Source organism: Bos javanicus, chromosome 3 (assembly GCF_032452875.1).
Source record: "Bos javanicus breed banteng chromosome 3, ARS-OSU_banteng_1.0, whole genome shotgun sequence".
In the NCBI taxonomy this organism is placed as follows: Eukaryota; Metazoa; Chordata; class Mammalia; order Artiodactyla; family Bovidae; genus Bos; species Bos javanicus.
The window spans coordinates 35,739,255-35,764,199 of NC_083870.1; the positions used below are offsets into that span (position 1 = coordinate 35,739,255).

Here is a 24,945-nt window from a genome sequence, read left to right on the forward strand (position 1 = left end):
AGGGTCAGCTTCTGTGCCTGAGCATCAGACCCTTTTCCTTTGCCCACTCAAGGACTTCATTTGGGTGACTGTGCCTCTCTCTTTCTAGAAACACGTTGTAAACAGCTTCCATTGTTAAAAAGCCCTTCCTTGACCTGTCTTTCTTGCTTACTACCTCCTCAATCCTCTGTTTTCTTGTGCAGCAAAACTCCTCAGAATCTATTGATACATTCTGTCTTTACTTTCTGTCTTCCTATTGTGTCTTGAAGCTGCTCCATACAGCATTTCCCCACCCCTATCTTCCACATGGAACCTGCTTTTGTCAGGGTGCACCTGTTAGCATCATACAGCCAGATTTCAAGGAAAACATCTGGTCAAATATTACTTGAGTAGCAGCAGCAGCTGACACAGATTATCACTCCTTCTTTCTAGAAACACCTTCTTTACTTGGCTTCAGGGAAAGCCTCTTTACTTGGTTGGTCTCCTTCATCACTGGTTCCCTCTTTCTAAGCCCCTTTGCAGGCTCCTTTTCTTTTCCTGATCTAAGATGACCTGACCCCAGATCCTTTCCTCTCCTCTTCTTTCTCTCAAAGTCATCTCAGATGATATCATGGTTAAAAATGTTTTGTATACTCCAAAGACTTTCAGGTTTATGTCTGAAGCACACACCTGTGCCCTGAACTCCAGATCCGTATATCCAGTTGTCTGCTGCCCCATGTTCCATGCATGACCAATAGGCATCTCCAGTTTAAGTCAAAATTGAACACCTCATCTTCCCATGGGTGTCTCTCAGCCAGATTATTGTGATAGCTTCCTATCCAGTGTTACTCTCTCTAACCTTGCTCTAAACCCTTTTGATCTGTATTAAAAAAAAAAAAAAAAAAAGCTCTGAAAAAAGAGCAGTAGAAACTGCTGTAGTCCAGGAGGAGATGGAACAGTAGCTGGGTTGGGTGTTAGAACAGAAAAGGGAAAAGAGAGAGGGTTACTGGATAGAGGAATGGCAAAGTTCAAGCATAGAGGCAGGAATGAGCATGGAGTAACGAGCACCAAGGAGGAGACCAGCCTGATTGCATAGTGGGGCACATAACAGAGGACCTTAAAAGCTCAGGTGAGAAGTTTGTACTTGATAGGTCTGTGCATATTTTGAATAAAAGAGAGGGGCCTGTTTACAAACCTACAACTGAAACTTTAGCACCATGCTGTTCATTATGACAGCAACTGACCACAGATGACTGTGGAGCACTTGAAATGGGGCTCGTCTGAACGGAGATATGCTAGGAATTCCCTGGTGGTCCAGTGGTTAGGATCCTTTCACTGCCAAGAGCATGGGTTCAGTCCCTTTTTGGGGAACTAAGATCCCACAAACCATGTAGCACAACCCCTCCCCCCACAAAAAATAACAACTGAATTGAGATATGCTGTAAGTATACAATACATATTAGTTTTCAAAGACTTAGTACCAAAACTACCAAAACTAATTTTGTTTAAATGTTTTATATTGATCATTTGTTGAATAGTGGTATTAGTATTTTTAATATAGAGTTAAGTATTATTAGAAAAAAAATAAGCTACAAGGATATAGTGTACAGAACACAGAATATAGCCAACAAACTTTAAATAGAGTATAATCTATAAAAAATTTGAATCAGTATGTTATACACCTGAAAACTAATATAATATTGTTAATCAACTATACTTTAATAAAATCTTTTTAAAAGAAAGAAAAAAGAACCCTTTAAAATATCAGATCAAATCCCAGTTCTGTCCCAAAGTATCCAGTGACTTCCCATCTCAGTCAGAGTAAAAGCCTGTCCAGTAGGATCCTTTTTCATCTGACTTCACTGCCTTTCCAGCTCACCTCCTGCCTTTCTCTTTGTCATCCATTCTGCTCTGTTCATCTTGGCCCCTTCCTCAGACATAACCTCAGAAGCTTCCACCTCAGGACCTTGACATAGGATGCTACTTAAGGCTGAATACTCTGTCCTATAATTCTGCATGGTTGCTCCTTCCCCACCTTCACAGCTTCCCTGCTTATCCGTCCTCTTCCCACTGACTCCTTCTCTAACCATCTCACTGAGGCTCCCTCCACCCATCCCAGCACTCCTGATCCCTTCTCCTGGCTTTAGTTTTCTCTATTGCACTTACCACCATGAAAAAATAAACATAGTTACTTTTTTGTTTTTGTTGCTGAGTTGGTTCTTGTCTCCTCTTATTTGACTGTAAGTACAGATGGTAACTGCAGCCATGAAATTAAAAGAAGCTTACTCCTTGGAAGGAAAGTTATGACCAACCTAGATAGCATATTCAAAAGCAGAGACATTACTTTGCCAACAAAGGTCCGTCTAGTCAAGGCTATGGTTTTTCCTGTGGTCATGTATGGATGTGAGAGTTGGACTGTGAAGAAGGCTGAGTGCTGAAGAATTGATGCTTTTGAGCTGTGGTGTTGGAGAAGACTCTTGAGAGTCCCAGGGACTGCAAGGAGATCCATCCAGTCCATTCTGAAGGAGATCAGTCCTGGGTGTTCTTTGGAAGAAATGATGCTAAAGCTGAAACCCCAGTACTTTGGCCACCTCATGCAAGGAGTTGACTCATTGGAAAAGACTCTGATGCTGGGAGGGATTGGGGGCAAGAGGAGAATGGGATGACAGAGGATGAGATGGCTGGATGGCATCACTGACTCGATGGACGTGAGTCTGAGTGAACTCCGGGTGTTGGTGATGGACAGGGAGGCCTGGCGTGCTGTGATTCATGGGGTCGCAAAGAGTCGGACATGACTGAGCGACTGATCTGATCTGATCTGATCTGATCATGAGGGCAGACTTTTGTCTACCTTGTTCACCGCTGTGTCACGGTGCCTGGGAGAGAGTGGGTAATCATTAAATATTACCGACAGGGTAACGGAAAACACCAGCAAGAGCAGATGGATTCTTGCTTGGTATTTCCTCAGCATTCTGGGTGTGACAGAGGATAGGTAGCATTTAGAATGATTCACTATATACTAATAGCTATTTCCCATTCCTCAGTTTCTCTGTTTGAAGAACATAAGGACATTCCTCACGGCCTGTTGTGAGACGTTTGGAATGAGAAAGAGTGAACTGTTCGAGGCATTTGACCTGTTTGATGTCCGTGACTTCGGAAAGGTAATTACTTTTTTTTTTTTAATGTATTTTTAAACTTGAGAACACATTATCAAATACTGTTGTTTATCTTGAAGTAGGACATGTGACTGAAGTGGTGTGGGCATTATGTAGTTAAATTTTACATATAGGTGGCTTAGCCAAAAAAAAAAAAAAGAACAAATGTACAAATGATAGTAGAATTATTATTATTATTGTTTTTTTATTTAAAGCAGTACAAGGGAAATCTTTTATCCAGATATAACTTTTCCTGTTGGTTATCTCAGAAAGCAGGATTACTGTTTTCCTTCTTTTAGATAGTTTGCTGGGCTCTCATAACTGAGGACCAGTATTCTTTCCTTCCAGACTTCTCCGAAACTGAAGGACACCTAACATTTGGAAGCTGAGAATATTCTGTTGTCTGTCTTGACACTTGGGTCAGTGACTTGCAGAGGACATGCAATTACTGAAATGTCTGAGGCTGTTGAATAACTGTTGTTGCCTTGATTTCAGCAGATACATGTTAGATTTTTAGATTTCAGTGGTATTTGTCATATATAGATTGGTTTTTTTTTCCTTTTCTTTTGTAATTGGTGGAAAACTGCTTTACAATGTTGTGTTGATTTCCACTGTACAGCAGTGCAAATCAGTCGTAATCATCTATATATTCCCTTGTTCTTGAGCCTCTCTCCCCTCCCCCCACCCATGCGTCTGGGTCATCAGAGCGTCAACCGGGGCTTCCTGTGGTATATAGCAGCTTCCCAGTAGCTGTTTTATACATGAGAGTGTACATATGTCAGTGCTACTTTCCTCAGATCTTCCCGCACTTACCTTCCCCCACTGTGTCCGCAAGTCCATTCGCTACTAGGTGTAAATTGGTTTTAATATTTGCTCTTATTGTATGTACACCAAGCATTTGTGTATAATAGTTGACAACCTTTCAAAAGAATGGAAAGAAAAAGGATAGGAATCATCCTATCAAAAGTTACATTCATTTATTTTGAAGTGATTAAGCATAAGGGCAGTTAGGTAACCCCTGTTGATGTAATTGCATTATGAAAATACAGAAGCAGGGAAAAACCTAAACAATACTGAGAAATTTGCTCTTACTCTGATAATTCACATGCTAGTATCTCATCAAAAGGCTGTTTGAGAGTGGTACTTCCTTTGATTTTTACATTGTAGTATTTGATTATAAAATAAAAACCAAGCAGCAGATTGGTTTGCTTGGCAATGGGAATAAATAGTACAAAGTTGAAACAGAAATGTAAGAAATTTAATGCTGACATGCAGCAAATATCGGAAAGCCCCCCTGTCCAGGGAGAGAGAGGGCTTGGGTTTGCTCTTGGTCACTTTGTGATCTTCTGAACGTCAGCAGTCTCCTCCATCATCAGGCCACCTGCCCGCTTAGTAGTATGTGCAAAAGGAAATAGGTATAAGGACATGGTTTCTAGAATTCCTCTTTTCTCTGGCCAGCTGTGATTTAGTTGTCTTGAGGTCCAGCAGTGTGTTAGAGGATAACGTATGATGACAATTATAAGGAACTGAAAGCAAAGGCTCCTTTTGTAAAGAGGTGGTGGCACGTTTGTCTTTAGCCATGAAGATGGAGAGAAATCAGATAGAACACCTGGTGAAGTGGGTAGTTCTGTAGTTTGTTTGCCCCAGAAAAATGCCTTATCAGTTTATAAAGATATCTTTTGCTATTCTTATTTTTTTTTAATCTTCTTCTGTTTTCCTTTATTTTCTTCCTCTTTTTTGGGGAAATGAAAAATGAAAATGAATTGGGGAAATGAAAAATGAAAGAAAAGTCTTGACTTTTAAAAGATTTTCAGAAAGTCAGTCTTTTTTTTTTTTTTTGGCATTTGCACAAACAGAAATGGTGTTGACAAAGACTGGGAAGTCATAAAAATTGTTTAGAAATGCATGGCTTTGTTTTAGTGGAATAATGTTGCACACTAGATTAATTAGACAATGCAAGCTTTGTAGGAGAGCTAAGGTTATAGAAAGTTAAATGTAAAGGAATTAACCATATGTTTTTCAAGCATTATTATAGTTCTTACTTTTTAAAATATTTTGGCAGTGATAAATCTGAAGCAGAATTAAACTTGAGGTTGCAGATGAGAACTTATTCCTATGTTTACCATTTTAAAATCACATACAATTTTTCTACTGCCAAGATTCATGCAACTGTTATTTCAGAACTGTTATTTAAGCTAAATAAATCACTGAAAGTTCAAGAATTTAAGGGATTGTTCAATAATTTACCAGTATTACTACTATTAGACATTATTATTCTAAGCAAAACCACCAATGCCACCACTTACTGAACGCTTTGGATGTAGCAGGTATCTTTCCAATCTTCAAATACATTTTTTAACCTTCATGTGAGGTGTAAGCACCTGTAATATTTTCCTCCTTGTACAGATGAGCAAACCTGTGTCTGAAATCCACATTTCATCTGGTAGAGTTTTGAGCAGTGGTTTGCCCCCAGATATGAATGGTTCTCCACTGCTGCACAGGAGAACAAATCTTCCCGGAGCCAGTACCCTGGCCGGCACTGTCCTAAGTGCTTTGCAGGTATAAACTCAATTCTCATATCAATCCCGCTGTGAAAATACAGGGCTTTCCCAATGGCTCAGTGGATAAATAATCCGCCAGCAATGCAGAAGACATAGGAGACATAGATTCAATCCCTGGGTCGGGAAGATCCCTTGAGGAAGAAATGGCAACCCACTCCAGTATTTTTGCCTGAAAAATCCCATGCACAGAGGAGCCTGGAAGGCTGCAGTCCAAAGGTTCCCAAAGAGTCAGGCACGACTGAGTGACTCAGCACACAATAAATATGAAGTTCCTATTACTATACCCATTTGCAGATCCTAGATTTTAAGTGGTGAAACTTGGACAGTTGATGAAGTTTAACATCTTTAAGAAACATGAATAGAGGGTTAATTTAGAGACAAAGTAATTTCTTGTATTGTGGTTATCAATTTTAACAGGATTTAGACAGGTTAGTTTGTGTCTCTCTGTTCCTTGAAGTGTGATTAAAATTTTTCATTAACATAAAAAATCTCTTTCTGTGTGCTTCCTGTCTACCTTCATTCATACTAATAGTGAATCTAGGATCCATGCGTGTTTGGTACCTTTTCACCTAGAAATGTATTAATTGCAATAACAGTACCTATTGTTTTTTTGTTTTTTATTTTTTTTTTTAATAGCATTTTGAAGCTTGGGGATTGCTTCAGATCACTGAGCTTATTTGATTCTCATAATAGTCTTGGTGAAGGAAGGAAGCAAATGTTCCGGCTTTTCCAATAAGGAAACTGGCGGGTGGGGAGGTTAAATAGTGATTTCAAGGTTGCTTTACTTGGGGATCGAGCAAGATCTGGAGCTCAGAATTCTGACTTCCCAGCCTTCTGCTTTTCTTGTTTGTGCCTATATCTTGGGTCTCAGTGCTGTGCTGATGCTTGCTTAAGGAAAAGGATGAACTCACAGGAGAAAAACCAAAGGAACGTATTAAATAAAAAAGCACAAGCACTTTGTCACTTGGAATTAATTATGCTTTATCTTTAGAAAGAGAGGAATCATTTAAGATACTGCATGAGTTCTAGATTTAGGATACCGCGTGTGTTCACACGAATAAGTAATTTTCCTTTTCGCTTATGAGATAGTGAAGAGCATACATTTTGGGTACTCTAGAGGGGCTTATGATAATTTAGCCTTTCAGCGTTACCTTTAATTTCTAGTATTGAGCTCTTAACTCACTGAAAATAGAGTATTAGTTCAAACTTACATGTCAACAAAAATTAGAATAGTTCTGAACACTTTCAGTACATTGGTTATAAAATCACACAGGGCTGTACAATGAGTTGAGTAACTTGAACTCATTCATGAGTCAGCAGAGAGAGGTCTTAAGGTTCATTCTGACTTTGAGGGTTGTTAAATATAGTTGGCTCTTGAATAGCAAGGGTTTGAACTACTTGGGTCCACTTACAGCAGATTATTTTCAGTAAGTACTACACGACCTATGTTGGTTGAATCCACAGGTGCAGAATTGTGGATATGGAGGAAACGTGTATATGGAGGGCTGACTGTAAATTCGACTGTGGTGAGGGTCCGTGCCCTGACAACCCCCTCCCCACTGTTGTTCAAGGGTCAGCTGTGCTGAACAAGGTTCCTGTCAGAGGTAGAGTCCTGGCCTGACCCTGCTGAGTCTTCTTTCTGCTCTCAGGTTGGCGGAGCTTATGTGCCCTGGTGGTTCAGAGAGTAAAGAATCTGCCTGCAATGTGGGAGACCTGGGTTCAATCCCTGAGTCAGGAATATCCCCTGGAGAAGGAAATGGCAACCCTCTTCAGTATTCTTGCCTAGAGAATTCCAGGGACAGAGGAGCCTGGTGGGCTGCAGTCCATAGGGTCACTAAGAGTTGGACACGACTGAGCGACTAACACTTTCACTTTTCACCACCTATTTCTGCCTATGTTTATGTGTTTTTGTGAAAAGTTATTTACTTTCTTTTTAAAAAGATTGGATCCTTCTCTGGCTTTCTAGTAACAGCAAGAAAAAAAAAGTAAATTTTGTTAGTTGACACCTTTGCTTCAGAAATGTTATTTAAAAAATCCTTTCTCCCCAGGAATGTTAGAAATTATTAATTATATTATTTTTTATGTTGCAACAGGATCTGTAAACTGGCTCACTTCCATGCTACATATAACGGATTTTCAGTTCCTCTGTTCAGATTGTCATTTTCTGATGAACACTTTTGTTGTTTGGAAATATCTCCTACTGAGCTGTCTGTTGGCACATTTATAATGCGGAAACACATGGGATTTTTCTTTAATGAGACCATTTCTAGTGAGTAACAGAAATCAGGCGGCTGCTGCTGTCCACATGAGTGATGAAGTCAGTTCCTTCCCTTGACAGCTCTGGGTGGATATAAGGGCCTGCTTCCCTCTACCCACAGATGTCATGTCTGTTGTTTCAAGTGTTATAAAGCACATGGCAAGTGTAAGGTGATAAGTTTTCTTGAATCACAGAATCACACTGGCTGAAGGTGGTTCCAGTTGATTTTAATAGTGATAGGGTAGTTTCTGTATGTTCAAGTTTAGGACAGGCACTTTCTATAGGAATTTAGAGCATTAGCTTAAGGGTGGGTTGGGGATTCAGGTTTAAAAATTATTGAGAAAAGGTAGTGTCATATTTTTGTAGAAGAATGTTGTTTCTGAATTGGATTGCAGTTTGCATTCTGGTTACATTCTGTATAATATCTGATCTTGTGCAAGGCTACTTAACGTATTTGAGCTTCAGTTTCCTTATCTATGAAGATAATGGTGACCTCCTTCAAAAGGTCCCGTGCACGCACTGCTGCACTCAATTGCCCCTGACCCTGCACCAGGCCACCGCCGACCCATGCCTCTGCCAGAGACTCCTGGACAGTCACAGGCAAGTCTGGGTCAGTCTCTTGTGGGGGTCACTGCTCCTTTCTCCTGGGTCCTGGTGTGCATGAGGTTTTGTTTGTGCCCTCCAAGAGTCTGTTTCCCCAGTCCTTACCTGCCTCCTGAGAAATCTGTATGCAGGTCAAGAAGCAACAGTTAGAATTGGACATAGAACCACAGACTGGTTCCAAATCCGGAAAGGAGTATGTCAAGGCTGCACATATTGTCGCCCTGCATATTAACTTATATGCAGAGTACATCATATGAAATGCCAGGCTGGATGAAGCACAAGCTGGAATCAAGATTGCCAGGAGAAATATCAGTAACCTCAGATATGCAGATGACACCACACTTATAGCAGAAAGAGAAGAAGAACTAAAGAGCCTCTTGATGAAAGTGAAAGAGGAGAGTGAAAAAGTTGGCTTAAAACTCAACATTCAGAAAACTAAGATCATGGCATCCAGTCCCATCACTTCATGGCAAATAGATGGGGAAACAATGGAAACAGTGAGAGACTTTATTTTTTTGAGCCCCAAAATCACTGCAGATGGTGATTGCAGCCATGAAATTAAAAGACACCTGCTTCTTGGAAGAAAAGCTATGGCCAACCTAGGCAGCTTTTAAAAAGCAGAGACATTACTTTGCCAACAAAGGTCCATCTAGTCAAAGCCATGGTTTTTCTGGTAGTCATGTATGGATGTGAGACTTGGACTATAAAGAAAGCTGAGTGCTGAAGAACTGATGCTTTTTAACTGTGGTGTTGGAGAAGACTCTTGAGAGTCCCTTGGTCTTCAAGGATATCTAACCAGTCCATCCTAAAGGAAATCAGTCCTGAATATTCACTGGAAGAACTGAAGCTGAAGCTCCAATACTTGGCCACCTGATGCAAAGAACTGATTCATTGGAAAAGACTGTGATGCTGGGAAAGATTGAAGGTGGGAGTAGGGGACAACAGAGGATGAGATGGTTGGATGGCATCACCGACTTAATGGACATGAGTTTGAGTAAGCTCCGGGAGTTGGTGATGGACAGGGAAACCTGGAGTGCTGTGGTCCATGGGGTCACAAAGAGTTGGACATGACTGAATGAATGAACTGAACTTCCTGATCTATAAATTGAGTTTAGGTGAGAAATGAAATGATATATGTTAAGTGCTTAAAAACAGTATCTCGGTCCAAAGTATGCAGTACTCAGTAAATATTAGCTGTTCTTACTCTTATTGTTACTATTATTACAACTATCATTACTAGTGTTAATGGGTTTCAGATTCAATAGTAAACACAGGGATGGAATTTTTTTTTCTGTTTTTTAAAAAGCATATTTGTTTTAATTTGAAGGACAATTGCTTACAATATTGTGTTGGTTTCTACCATACATCAACAGGAATCAGCCGTAGGTATACATATGTCCCCTCCCTCTTAAACCTCCCTCCCACCTCTCACCCCATCTCTGCACTCTCGGTTGGAATTGTGAATGCAAGAATTAGTGATATTGGAGGAGCAATATTAGTGAATAAACTCTGTTCTTTCTACTGTGGTATAGTGTTAATCTATTTCATCCTGCATGGCTGTCTTTCTCCCTCCTTCTGGGGCATCAGATCTTATTTGAGAAACCACCCTTTTTCCTTTTCTGATCATGTAGCTTGGGTGGTTTAATCAGTTAGACTATCCCATCCTTTTGGCCGTAGTGATGAGTTCAGGGATGGGGCAAGTCACTCAGTTTAGACCTGTATCATGTGTTGTGTTGAGACATTGGCAGGACCAGCTTTGTTTTGCTCTCTGCCTGCCACAGAAAAGTGTGGATACGAGGCTTGGAGGAGCTGCAACCATCTGGGAACCACATGAACTTTCAAAACAAACCCAGTTCAGAGAGAGCAGAGCTAAGGAGGATCCTAGTGGCATCATGTGAGCCTGCACTCGTGCTGTACCCCGAGACAGGTACATGTATCTGGATTTTTCTGTGACATGAGCCAAAATAGTCTTCCTTTTTTTTTTCTTGTTCCTCAGGCCTGCTTTCTTTAGTTCTTTCAACCAGGAGTGAGAGAAATATACTCTTAACTACCACACAATTGTATTCATCTTGTATGCTAGCAAGGTAATGCTCCAAGTCCTTCAAGCTAGGCTCAACAGAATGTGGACCGAGAGCTTCCAGATGTTCAAGTTAGATTTAGGAAAGGCAGAGGAATCAGAGATCAAATTGCCAACATCCATTGGATCATAGAAAAAGCAAAAGAATTCTAGAAAAACATCCGTTTCTGCTTCTTTGACTATGCCAAAGCCTTTGATTGTGTGGATCACAAAAAACTGTGGAAAATTCTTAAAGAGATGGGAATACCAGACCACCTTACTTGCCTCTTGAAAATCGTGTATGCAGGTCAAGAAGTAACAGTTAGAACCGAACATGAAACAATGGACTGGTTCCAAATTGGGAAAGGAGTGTGTCAAGGCTGTATAATGTTACCCTGCTTATTTAACTTGTATGCAGAGTACATAATAGGAAATGCCAGGCTGGATGATGCACAAGCTGGAATCAAGATTTCTTGGAGAAATATCAATAACCTCAGATATGCAGATGACACTACCTTATGGCAGAAAGCAAAGAGGAACTAAAGAGCCTCTTGAGGAAAGTGAAAGAGAAGAGTGAAAAAGCTGGCCTAAAACAACATTCATATGGGTGTACCTATGGCTGACAAAGGTCCATATAGTCAAAGCTATGATTTTTCCAATAGTCATGTACAGAAGTGAGAATTGGACCATAAAGAAGGCTGAGTGCCAAAGAATTGATGCTTTCAAACTGTGGTGCTGGAGAAGATGCTTGAGAGGCCCTTGGACTGCAAGGAGATCAAACCAGTCAATCCTAAAGGAAATCAAACATGAATGTTCATTTACTGATGCTGAAGCTCCAGTACTTTGGCCACCTAATGTGAAGAGCAAGCTCACTGGAAAAGACCCTGATGCTGGGAAGGATTGAGGGCAGGAGAAGAAGGGGGTAACAGAGGATAAGATGGTTGAATGGCATCACCCACTCAATAGAGCTGAGACTGAGCAATCTCCGGGACATAGTGAAGGATGGGGAAGCCTGGTGTGCTGCATTCCATGGAGTCACGGAGTCGGAAAGGACTGAGTGACTGAGCAACAACAATATCACCTGGTTGTGTTCGTCACATGATTTCAGTTGTGTAGATAGTTTACCCTTTTTTCTGTTACCAGCATTCCACACAACTTGGAAACCATTCTGTAGTGTCTACATCTTCCCTCATATACAGAAGGGAGATATGCAGACAGCCCTAGAACATCTCTGTTTTGTAGCATGTAAATAATTAAACAGAAGGACTGTCCTAACGTTGTGGTTAATGCTTTCTTTTCCTTACCAGTGACCTAAGGAGTATCATAGATACTCCTCAGGTTTGGAAGAGGCTCTGAGTCTTCAGACATCCTTCCCATGTTTGTCTATACTTTACAAGGTCAAGAAAATAGGCATGATGCCTCTGTAGATGAGAACTCTCATCCTCCTGAGGCCCTCCAGCTGAGTATATGTATATATATTTGGACCCTACAGAGTGATTTGAAGATAACCTTAAAACATCAGGGTAATAAAGACTTAAAGAGATTGTGAAACCCTTCATCTGGAAGTGAATAGGGCTTAGAGATAATTATTAATTTGAAAACAAAACAAACTAGTCCAGAAAGTCAAACCCTGTAGGATTCTGTGTGACCACTTAGGTATCACTTCATTCTTCTAATTGTCAGTTTCCTCATCTATAAATGGGATCATTTCTATCAAACAGAATTATTGTGAGAGTAGGGTTAATTGGTGTAAAATGTCTGGCATGTTTCTCAACAAATGATCAGTTGAATGAATGTCAGTCCATTCGGAAACTGGTAGTTTGGATAGATCATAGATCATTCACAGTTCTGATTGTGCATATGTGTAAAGTTAAAAAGATGAGTCGGCATTTTTTGGAAACTCTAGCTTGATTCTTTCTGGCTCAGATTATGATATACATATGTGAGTGTGTATGCACACATACACTTATTTATACCTTATGTTTTCCTGGAGTTTTGTTCTATGAATATGTTTCTTATGTGTGTGGTGTGTGTTTATGCATAGAGTTAGTTGAGAGATCTGTAATGACACTTCCACTGAAGATAGTTGATACCGTAACACTCATCACATTTTTTTTTCCTCTTCTTTATGATATAAATCAAATTAGCAGCTACATCAGGTTTAGGTTATGAAGTGATTTGGTTCTTCAGCACTTTAAATACATTGCCATTTAAAAATAAATTTGAGCTTACTGAGAAAACCAAGGAATACATAGTTAACTTGATGGAAAAAGGCTTTAAAATGATTGGTCTTGTAGAAATTGGCAACTATCTCTACTGTCTGCTTCAAGAGGCTTTATTGTACACTCCCATCCCCATAGATCATTGTCTTTGTATTGTGAGCTCAAATTTCTGTCCCATGTGTAATGCCTTATCATGTCTTATGAGAGTAGTTTTTCAGGCTGTGTCCTGTAAGTTTGTGTGTTTTTACTTTTTCAACCTTCCCATCCTGCCTTGCATACTTCAGGGTGTATATAGAAAGAAAGGTACAAGGACCTCTTCTTGCTCAGTCTGTACTGATAGCCCAGGCCAGCTCTCAGCACTGTGCCTGGATGACTGGCTAATCTCCACATCTCCTTTCCCTCTTCAGTCGTGTGTGTGTGTGTGTGTGTGTGTGTGTGTGTGTGTGTTAGGAAGCTCACCCTTCACAGTCTGGTTTCCATTGTATCCCAACACAATTAAACCTGATACTTGAATATCTGTAATGGTTGCCTACTGCCTATATATCTCCTGGCTTTCCCAGTTACAAGAAAATCCTTCCAAAGTCTCTTGAGCTTTTCTTGAGTGTGGGTGGCCTCAGGGACCTCACCTTGGTATGGTTTGAAAGATCCTTATTGGCTGGCTAGTGCATCCATGTAGATCAACAACTAGAAACATTTTTTCTCATATCCCTATGTACCCAGCATGATTCATTTTGGTATTCAATTACAATCTCTCTTTCTAAATTATTTTTTTGAACGCCTACTCTAATTAGAAGTTTGACATTTCTCTCTTGAAGTATTTGCCATCCTAAATTATTCAGGAGTCTCTGGGGCTTTTGTGGGCCATTGGGCCCTATTCAGTATTGCTTTGGATCACCACGAGAAACTCAACTTTCAGTTGATGGCCTGCCAGCCTGGCTATGAAGACAGGCCCTGTGTGGTGCTTTTCTCAGCTCTGATGCTGGCATGCCCTGCTCAGCAGCCCCTGCCCCACCCAGACCTGCTTCCAGCTGCCCCCCAGCATTCTCACCTCTGCATTGAGCCTGGCCAAGCCAGATTTCCCTATCTGTGCAGTGAGTTCTGTCCAAGAGCTGCTGATATATCCTTTCCTGCTAGTAGTCTTTGGGTCAGGGCTTCCTTATTCAGCCCCAAGGGGAGTACCAACTTTCATCCTCAGAACAGCATTCAGGATCTCTGGTCTCTGTCCTCCAAGGTGGCCCTGGACTTTTTCCTGAAAATCAGCAAGCCTCCAGCAAACTCAGCCCAGCAGGGATACTGTGAAGAGTCAACCTCTGTCCACCCACAAAGACCTCCTTTTACCCCCTTCAGTAGATGGCTTGCCTGAATTACATGATGGAGGGAGAGCTCTCCAGTGATTCCTTCCTGAACAAAGAAAGCTTGTTCAAGAGCCTCATTTGGGTCTACTTAAGCAGAGATGAGGAAATAGCTTTTAGCCTTGCCTAATGTGTATGTCTGATTGGCTATTAACACTATTTCTGCATCATTTACAGTATTTTTCTCCTTTGTTTTTGGACAGAGCTGACTTTTTAAGCAACTTCAACCTATCTATTTCACTTCGATAGTATATTTCACAGGGGTCCTGAATACTAGGCAGGTTTCCTTATTCTTACGATCTATTAAGAACCTGAGCCATGCAAGTCTTATTCTTTATACCTTAGTGATTATTCAGGCTACATTTTTTTTTTTTTTTTTGGTCTGCTTTCTAATTACTTTTGAGCCAGTTCAAAAAACTCTTCACTGTTTTTTAATCTTAATATAGTTAGAAACTTCTAGAACAGCATTTTCCAAGTAACCCCATTGTCCTGAGAACTGTTAATAGGCTGGGGTAAATATTCTTGTTTGATTAAGTATGGTAAACACTGCATCTTACATCATTCCTTTACATGTGGGATATAGCATAGTGGAGGCACTGGAAAGTCCTAAAGTGAGGAAAACAGTAAAAACTTTAACCTAGGATTTCTCAAATGTGTATGTAGGTAGCACTTTAGGCATCTTATGATCATGTCAAATTCACTATGTTCAAACTGGACTACTTTTCTTCCCTCTTCTGCTAAGTCACTTCAGTCGTGTCCGACTCTGTGCGACCCCATAGATGGCAGCCCATCAGGCTCCCCCGTCCCTGGGGTTCTCCAGGCAAGAACACTGGAGTGGGTTGCCATTTCTTTCTCCAATGCATGAAAGTGAAAAGTCCAAGTGAAATCGCTCAGTCGTGTCTTACTCCCAGCGACCCCATGAACTGCAGCCCACCAAGCTCTTCCATCCATGGGGTTTTCCAGGCAAGAGTACTGGAGTGGGGTGCCATTGCCTACTCCGTCTTCCCTCTTCTAACCTATTTCTATTTGGATACAGCTATTCCTTTGTTCACTCTGCCAGGAAGTAAACAGCTAAGGCCCTCATTACAGGGATTATTGAAATAGTCTCCCAGACCTGCCTTTAGGTTTGAATCATTACAGACTCATTTTCAGAGTAATATTACAAACATGCAAAGCTGATCATGTTGCTCAGGAGTTTAAAACTGGAGAGTGGGTCTCTGTTGCTTGTAACAGGGCAAAATACAAACCCCTTTAGGAACCGCACAAGGACATTCATGGTCAGGCCCCTTATCTGCCTTTCTAACCTTATTTCTTGCTTTCCTAGCCCCATTACCCTCCTTGTTTCAGTCCCACCAAATTATCTAAGTTGCTTTCATTTTCCAAATTAATATTTTACTTTTTGGGGCTCCAAATCACTGCAGATGGTGACTGCAGCCATGAAATTAAAAGACGCTTACTCCTTGGAAGGAAAGTTATGATCAACCTAGATAGCATATTCAAAAGCAGAGACATTACTTTGCCAACAAAGGTCCGTCTAGTCAAGGCTATGGTTTTTCCTGTGGTCATGTATGGATGTGAGAGTTGCACTATGAAGAAAGCTGAGTGCCGAAGAATTGATGCTTTTGAACTGTGGTGTTGGAGAAGACTCTTGAGAGTCCCTTGGACTCCAAGGAGATCCAGCTAGTCATTGTGAAGGAGATAAGCCCTGGGATTTCTTTGGAAGGAATGATGCTAAAGCTGAAACTCCAGTACTTTGGCCACCTCATGCGAAGAGTTGACTCATTGGAAAAGACTCTGATGCTGGGAGGGACTGGGGGCAGGAGGAGAAGGGGACGACAGAGGATGAGATGGCTGGATGGCATCACCGACTCAATGGACATGAGTTTGAGTGAACTCCGGGAGTTGGTGATGGACAGGGAGGCCTGGTGTGCTGCGATTCATGGGGTCGCAAAGAGTCGGATACGACTGAGCAACTGAACTGAACTGAACACTATTTTCTTTGCCTGGTTTTCATTTCCCTTACCCTCTGATATCCAGTGACAGCTCAAAATCATACAGGCACTGCTTTATCCAGACCTTGGACTTTTGTTGATTCTTGGATGTACTGAGTGCTCCTGGGCAGACACTGCTGATTTGCTTTTGCCCATTCCCTCCATCCCGGCTGGACCTTCATCCTCCTTTTCTGTCCTAAAGAAGTGTGGCCTTGGCACATGAAATATATTCCCTTCCTCAGCTCCTGAGACTTTGAATTCAATTAAAGCTGGATTTTACCCTCCCCACCCATAGCTCCCAGTGTGAAAAGGTTGCTCAGCTCCTCAGAGGCTCCATGTTTTGAACTATACCATGGCCCAGATGGTGATCCCTACCTCACAGGATTGTAATGAGGAGTGTGAGTCAGAGTCTGTGGTAGGCAGTTGGCACAGTGTCAGGCAGAGGCTCAAAAAACTTCTCCTAAGCAATTCACCCATCATTCCTTCATTCTGCAAATAGCTGCATACTTCCTCTGCCCGCACGTGTCTAAGACAGGAGGGAAGGGGGCAGGGCACAGCCACTGAAGGACTGACACAGCCATTGAGGACACAACAAAAACTTACTAGAACCTACTAGGCCCAAGGTGGTGAAGATTTGACTTCCAGTGGACTTGAGCTGCGTTATTTGCTCACTGTAATACATTAGTTGTGTCATACACACCACAGGAACCAGGACATTTATGACAGACCATAAAAGGCCCAAAATTGGTAACCTAAGTCCTAGACATCCCCACTTTTTCCCCAAGTAGCTAGAATAATTTTCCCACTCTGGCTATGAAATTACCCAGCCCATTAAACTCAACACCTCTACACCTCAGGGCACTCTTGCCTCCTGAGACAGATCCCATTCTGTCTACGGAATGTGTGTCTCTGCTTTCTCTTCACTGTGGCTTACTCTTTGTGAAGCCAAGGACCCTCCTATCCATCCCAAGGTCTTATGTCCTGAGACCTGGAACATGATCATTCTCTCATGCCTCATTTTTTTGTATCAGATCAGATCAGTCACTCAGTCATGTCTGACTCTTTGCGACCCCATGAATTGCAGCATGCCAGGCCTCCCTGTCCATCACCAACTCCCAGAACCACAGTTCAAAAGCATCAGTTCTTCGGCTCTCAGCCTTCTTCACAGTCCAACTCTCACATTCATACATGACCACAGGAAAAACCATAGCCTTGACTAGACGGACCTTTGCTGGCAAAGTAATGTCTCTGCTTTTGAATATGCTATCTAGGTTGGACATAACTTTCCTTCCAAGGAGTAAGCGTCTTTTAATTTCATGGCTGTAGTCACTATCTGCAGTGATTTTGGAGCCCAAAAACATAAAGTCTGACACTATTTCCACTGTTTCCCCATCTATTTGCCATGAAGTGATGGGACCGGATGCCATGACCTTCGTTTTCTGAATGTTGAGCTTTAAGCCAACTTTTTCACTCTCCACTTTCACTTTCATCAAGAGGCTTTTGAGTTCCTCTTCACTTTCTGCCATAAGGGTGGTGTCATCTGCATATCTGAGGTTATTGATATTTCTCCCAGCAATCTTGATTCCAGCTTGTGTTTCTTCCAGTCCAGCATTTCTCATGACGTACTCTGCATATAAGTTAAATAAACGGTGACAATATACAGCCTTGACATACTCCTTTTCCTATTTGGAACCAGTCTGTTGTTCCATGTCCAGTTCTAACTGTTGCTTCCTGACCTGCATACAGGTTTCTCAAGAGGCAGATCAGGTGGTCTGGTATTCCCATCTCTTGAAGAATTTTCCACAGTTTATTGTGATCCACACAGTCAAAGGCTTTGGCATAGTCAATAAAGCCGAAATAGATGTTTTTCTGGAACTCTCTTGCTTTTTCCATGATCCAGCGGATGTTGGCAATTTGATCTCTGGTTCCTCTGCCTTTTCTAAAACCAGCTTGAACATCTGGAAGTTCACGGTTCACATATTGCTGAAACCTGGCTTGGAGAATTTTGAGCATTACTTTACTAGCGTGTGAGATGAGTGCAATTGTGCGGTAGTTTGAGCATTCTTTGGCATTGCCTTTCTTTGTGATTGGAATGAAAATTGACCTTTTCCAGTCCTGTGGCCACTGCTGAGTTTTTCAAGTTTGCTGGCATATTGAGTGCAACACTTTCACAGCATCATCTTTCAGGATTTGAAATAGCTCCACTGGAATTCCATCACTTCCACTAGCTTTGTTCGTAGTCATGCTTTCTAAGTGATGCTTTCTAATTTTCTCGTATACTCTTTACAAAGGATATTAATAAATCTACTTCTCTCTAGCACTTTTCCTCTTTACATAATTCCTTCTGTGCTGAGACATGAAGAACCTGAGCTTCATTACTTCATTGTCACAGGGTTTGATATCATTACTCATTAGACTTCAGTAGGGCTGGGGGCTACATGCTCAAGTTCATGGAGTAGTTACTGTCTTCCATTTGGTGGAGATTTTTGCATCTGTAAAACAACTCAGGAAATGTGCATCAGATATTGTTATCTAGGTACTTCAGAGAGGAGCTAAAGGAGCTTAAGGAGCCAGTGCTGCTTAACCAGTATGGACAGGTGGTTCCCTTCCCTGAAGATGCTATTTGAGTTCAAAAAACAAAACAAGTAAAGCATAAATAAACAAGATAACTATACCCAGTGATAAGTGCCATTAGGAGATAAACAGAGTAAAATGATGGACCCATTGGAGGAAGCTGTTATGAACCAAAGGAGAACCAAACTCGGGTCTGCTCATCTGTCCTCGGGCTAGTCTACTGACAGAGTTGTGGTGGAGGAAAGTGCAGCGTTTATTGCAGGTTGTCAAGCAAAGAGTCCTGGCAGCTAGTGGTCAGAACACTCTGAATTCCTCAACAGTTTTCAGGAAAGTGTTTTTTAAGTGCATAGTAGGGGAGGGGAGTCCCAGGGCTGTGCACAGTTCTCTAATTGGTTGATGGTGTGGTAATAGGGTGGTGTCACAGGGTTTGACAACACTACTCTTTAGACTTCAGTAGGGCTGGGGGCTACATGCTCAAGTTTGTGGAGTAGTTACTGTCTTCCATTTGGTGGAGATTTTTGCATCAGATACTGTTATCTAGGTACTTCAGAGAGGAGCTAAAGCAGAGGATGAGGGTAGGGGTCTTTCCCATGAAAGCCACATAGGGTCCTTCTTAGTTACAAAGCCACATTAGACAGGATGGAAAGAAGGACCTCTATGAAGCACTGAAGACCCTCTGGAAGAAGGACACCTGTTGTTCACACTGAGTTTTATGTTATTTATAAAGCACATTTTAACTGGATTCTAGTCCCCTTCCAGTCCTTTAACTTAACCTTTCCTCAAATCTAAAATCCCTTCTAATTCTAAAATGCCATTTATTGGTAAATTAATATGTTCACATAGTATTTCATAAAGTAATGTTTTGCTTTAATGATTCTTAGTTGTGTAATCCTCTCTGAAAACACCTAGGCTTAGGTTTTTGTTTTTTGTTAAGGTCTACTTTAATTTCAGTAAGGGTAAGGATAGAGAAGAGAGACTCCTGAGCTGCTCCTGGATGACTGGAGAGGAAGTAGAATTCTTTGCAAGAGGGAAACAGTGGAGCAGGAGCAGGTGCAACTCCTGCTGTGATGTGGGTTTAATGCAAGAGAATGCTAATGGAATTTCTTTATTTTTAAATTTTTATTCTTTTGAGGTACAGTTATTTGTGATACAACAAATCAACTGGTGTACAACATCATGATTCACAAATTTTATTTTTTTTTCAGGTGTACAACATCATGATTCACAAATTTTATTTATTTTTTTTCTTTTTAAATTTTATTTATTATTTTTTTAGAGGCTAATTACTTTACAATATTGTATTGGTTTTGCCATACATCAGCATGCATCCTCCATGGGTGTACACGTGTTCCCCATCCTGAACCTCCTCCCACCTCCCTCCCTGTACCATCCCTCTGGGTCATCCCAGTGCACCAGCCCCAAGCATCCTGTATCCTGCATTGAACCTGGACTGGTGATTCATTTCTTATATGATATTATATATGTTTCAATGCCATTCTCCCAAATCATCAAATTTTAAAGGTCATACTCGATTTATATTTATTATGAAATATTAAAAATCTAATGGCATTTCTGACTAACTTTCTGTAGATATATTTTGTAATCCAGCAGGTATTTTGTGTGTCTTATTTTTCAAAGGTTTTTACTATATTTGACCATTTAAAAATTTCCCTATATTCCACTTTTGATTTTATTTGTACTTGCTGATTATCTAGTGGAGGTTTAGTCTCTGGTAGAACATTTAAAAACCTTTTGTGGTATCATGATTTCTTTCTTTTTAAAAAAAAATCTTATTGTAGGATAATTGCTTTACAATATTGTGCTGATTTCTGCCATACATCAACATGAATCAGCCACAGGTGTACTTTTGTCCCCTCCCTCTTGAACCTCCCTCCCATCTCCCACGCCATCCCACCCCTCTGGGTTGTCACAGAGACCTGGGTTGAGCTCCCTGTGTTATACAGCAAAAAAAAAAAAATTTTTTTGTTATATAGCAAATTGCTACTGGCTGTCTGTTTTATATATGGTAATGTATGTTTCCATGCTACTTTTTCAGTTCATCTCACCCTCTCCTTCTCCCACTCTGCTCACATGTCTGTCCTTTTTATCTGCCCTACAAATACGTTCATTAGTACCATCTTTCTAGATTCCATGTATGTACATTAATATATGATGTTTGTCTTTCTCTTTCTGACTTTACTGTGTACAATAGACTCAAGGTTCATCTACCTCATTAGGACTGACTCAAATGCATTCTTTTTTTGTAGCTGAATAATATTCCATTATATATATGTACCACAATTTCTGTATCCATTCATCTGTTAATGGACATCTAGGTTGCTTCCATGTAAAGAATGAAACTAGAACACTTTCTAACACCATACACAAAAATAAACTCAAAATGGATGAAAGATTTAAATCCAAGGTCAGAAACTATAAAACTCTTAGAGGAAAACATAGGCAGTACACTTTTTGACATACATCACAGCAAGATCCCCTTTGACTCACACCTCCTAGAGTAATGGAAAGAAAAACAAAAGTAAACAAATGGGACTTAAAAGCTTTTGCACCGATTCTTTTTTTTTTTTTAATAGACAGGATTAAAAAACAACCCTCAGAATGAGAGGAAAAAATTGCAAGTGAAACAACTGACAATTAATCTCCAGAATATACAAGCAGCTCATGCAGCTCAATAGCAGAAAAACAAGCAATCCAATTGAAAAATGGGCAGGAGACTGAAACAGACATTTCTCCAAAGAATACATGCAAGTGACCAACAAACACATGAAAAGATACTCAACATCACTCATTAAAGAAATGCAAGTCAGAACTACGATGAGATATCACCTCACACTGGTCAGAATGGCTATTTGTAGATTTAAAAATCTACAAATAATAAATGCTGGAGAGGATGTGGAGAAAAGGAAACCCTCTTGCATTGTTGGTGGGCCTGTAAGTTGATACAGCCACTATGGAAGACAGTATGGAGATTCCTTAAAAAATTAGGGATAGAACTACCATATGACCCAAGAATCCCACTACTGGGCATACACCTTGAGAAAACCATAATTACAAGGGATGTGCGTACCCTAGTGTCTGTTGCAGAACATTTTACAATAGCTAGGTCATGATTTCTTTTAAATATTAAATTTATTTTTTTGTAATAAGCTTTCATGGAAAAGTGTATTTCCAGGGCTATGGCAAATGCATGCTGATTCATTTTCACATATTCACATTCCTATTCCTAGCTTAGCTATTGGGCCATATGCTGTCTTACTTGTGTTCAGAGGTCCTTAACCCTGTCACATTGGTTTAGAAGTCAGGAACAGTTTTTGCAAGTTATATATGGAGTTCATTGAGTCTAAGTTTGCTTTCAAGAAATTATTATTGTGAGTATTACAGTTGAGAAATCCACAAGGAGAATTGGTTAACCCCAGTGCATGATATTAAAATAGCCAATTTACTGGTCTATACAAGCAGCAGTGATGCAGAACTCTTGGCCTTTAGTCCTTAACTGAGTCCATGTAGCTCCTATAAACAGGATCCTCTAGGAAAGGAGAATGTCACTTTACATCTTGATTTCTCCCAGTTTTTTAATGGCTTGTGCTCATCTGTAGAAATGAGCTATCCCTGCTCAGTGAGTGGAGTGGTGGGGGGCAGGATGGCGGGATGGATGCTCTCATCTGTACAGGATTAGCAGAGGAAGTGCGCATTGGGAGCATGATGAACACCAGAAGATGCAGGAAACACTGCTTGGCAGTCACTGCAGCTGTGTGGCGCCCGGCCACGCAAGCTTCCTCTGGACGTTTTAGTTTCTGAGTCACTTGTTTTCCATCTAAAGCACCCGTGTCTTTGGAGGACTGCACTGGAGAAATATTAATGGAACGTAGGCCTTTCTCTGGTTTGCCTCAGTTATAGTGCCCTCTGGATGGGAAAATCCTCTGAATCAATGTAGTGTTCGAGGAGAAGATCCCCTGGGGTAGGAAATGGCAACCCACTTCAGTATTCTTGCCTGGAAAATTCCATGGTCAGAGGAGCCTGGTGGGCTACAGTCCGTGGGGCTGCAAAGAGTGGTACATGACTGAATATATACATGCACACAGGGTTGGGACGAGTCAATGCATAGAGCAGTCAAAAATCATCAGGTTAGAAAGAATGAATGGCATTTAAATCTTCTGGAGTGTTCTCCCTGACACTGTGTGCATGTGTCACACAATCTTTTTCTCTAAATATGCTTGGTGACCCTAGGAAGGCTTTATCTTGCTACTTTCATCCTATATTTCTATGTAAATGGTATAGAATGATGCTTGCTGCTTCAGAGTGGGCAGGTAGCTTATAGATAATTTCTACTCTTGAGGTTGTCTTTTTAAAGTAGTTGCCTACTCATAATTCATCTTAGACGATGATCTTAGAGTGGTTGTATTATGTTATGGGAGGATATAGTGTACCATTTGTAGTGGTCAGTCTCGGTCAAGTTTTGATGACTGATAGCATTGGCGTTGAATTGGGTAAATCCAATTGGATTGGGTAGATTTCTGAAAAATGTTTATTAGTTCCAGATGATAAAATACAATTTCTTAGGGAGCTTGAAAATTTTGGAGCATTGTAGTGAAACTACTATGAAATATAAAAGGAGATGATATTAATAAGCATTTGTTTAAAAAAGATCACTAATGCTTTTTCTCATTTGTTGTAACTTAGATTTTGGTCAGTAGACTGCCCCTAAGATTTTCGTAAGTAAATAGGTATTTAGGTAGATAAGTAAGCAATCAAACATATATATATATTATATCCTTTTTCCTATTCTGTTCTTGGCCTACAGTTTTACTCGCTTCTACAGATTTTTCCCTTCTTCTGTACATTTACTCTCTTCTAGAAATTGCCTAAGTGGCAATAGTTCCAGTTACAGATAATGAGCTACTTAGAAAATCATCACTAATGATAAATCATTATCTTCCTAAATTTTCTAGTCATTGATCTTGGAGCAGCATAGAATTAACTTACAAATGTTATGTAGAAAAATCCTTCAAATGTGTAAAGATTGTTTTCATGCTCCTCTCTTTTCTTCTTAAAACAAAATAAACATGATATCCTCAAGTCCTTCCTTTTGGTTTAAAACTTGCTCATGTTTAAGAATAAGTTGAGACATCTTACCACGACAGCAGTTATAAAACAGAGCAGTTAAAGATTAGAACATTGAAAGTTGAAAGAGATTAGAAGCTGTTTTGAGGAAGGAACACTATCATCATACTAACTAGTTTGAGGATTACATTTATCTCTCAGCTTATCTCTCAGCTATCCTGAAGTCAAGAAAACAAAAAATCCAATTAATTAAAAAAGTGAGCTTTTGAATTAGCCTTAAACCTTTATGCCTGTTGGAGTTTGGGGAAAAGAAAAAAGCCCACAAATTAAAAAATATATATAGAAATAATCATTCATACAGAAATGTAGAAAGACCATGACAGTAACCCCTCATATATCCACTATTCAAAAGTTGTTAACATTTGACCATATTTGCTTTATTTAGTACTGTTATATGTACAGAACTTGCTATTTTTACTGAACCATGTCAAAGTAAATTATAGGTAAATATCATTCGTCTCCTAAATACTTCATTTTATAGCTCCCTCTCTCTTTAGTTGCTAAGTCATGTCCGACTCTTGCGACCCCATGGACTATAGCCTGCCAGACTCCTCTGTCCATGGGATTCTCCAGGCAAGAATACTGAAGTGGGTTGCTATTTCCGTCTCCAGGGGATCTTCCTGACCCAGGAATCGAACCCAGGTCTCCTGTATTGCGGGCTGATTCTTTACCAACCGAGCTATGAGGGAAGCCCTTATAGGATAAGGCTATTTTCCTATATATCCATAATAATCTTTATCACACATAATATAAATAATACTTCCCTAATGCCGCTAGACCATCTCTCTCTTTATGTGTGGACCATACTCAAATTTCAAGGTATCCCTGAAATATCTTTTATAGATGGTTGATTTTTGAACCAGGATTGCATCAGTGTATTTAATTGTTGTCTTTTAAAGAAAAATGTTTTATACATGTTTTGTGTTTAATTTCTTGATAACTTACTAAAGGTGATGATCATTTGTGGTGGATTTTTATTGGACTAAAACTACAGTGGTTTTTTATTTTTTGAGTTTAGAGACAGGCTTGAATTTTCTGTTATCTAGGGCACTTTAAAAAGCCTTGACTGCATTC

General features: G+C 40.3%; 1 protein-coding gene across 3 annotated transcripts in view; it reads left to right on the forward strand.

Annotated features, from left to right (window-relative positions):
* Positions 1-24,945, forward strand: part of VAV3 (vav guanine nucleotide exchange factor 3) — a 435,615-nt gene that overhangs the window by 85,925 nt on the left and 324,745 nt on the right. For all 3 annotated transcript variants that reach the window (XM_061411007.1, XM_061411006.1, XM_061411008.1), the window contains exon 2: positions 3,003-3,119. In XM_061411007.1, the coding sequence (XP_061266991.1) occupies positions 3,003-3,119 (117 nt within the window). The remainder of the gene's footprint in view (positions 1-3,002; positions 3,120-24,945) is intronic.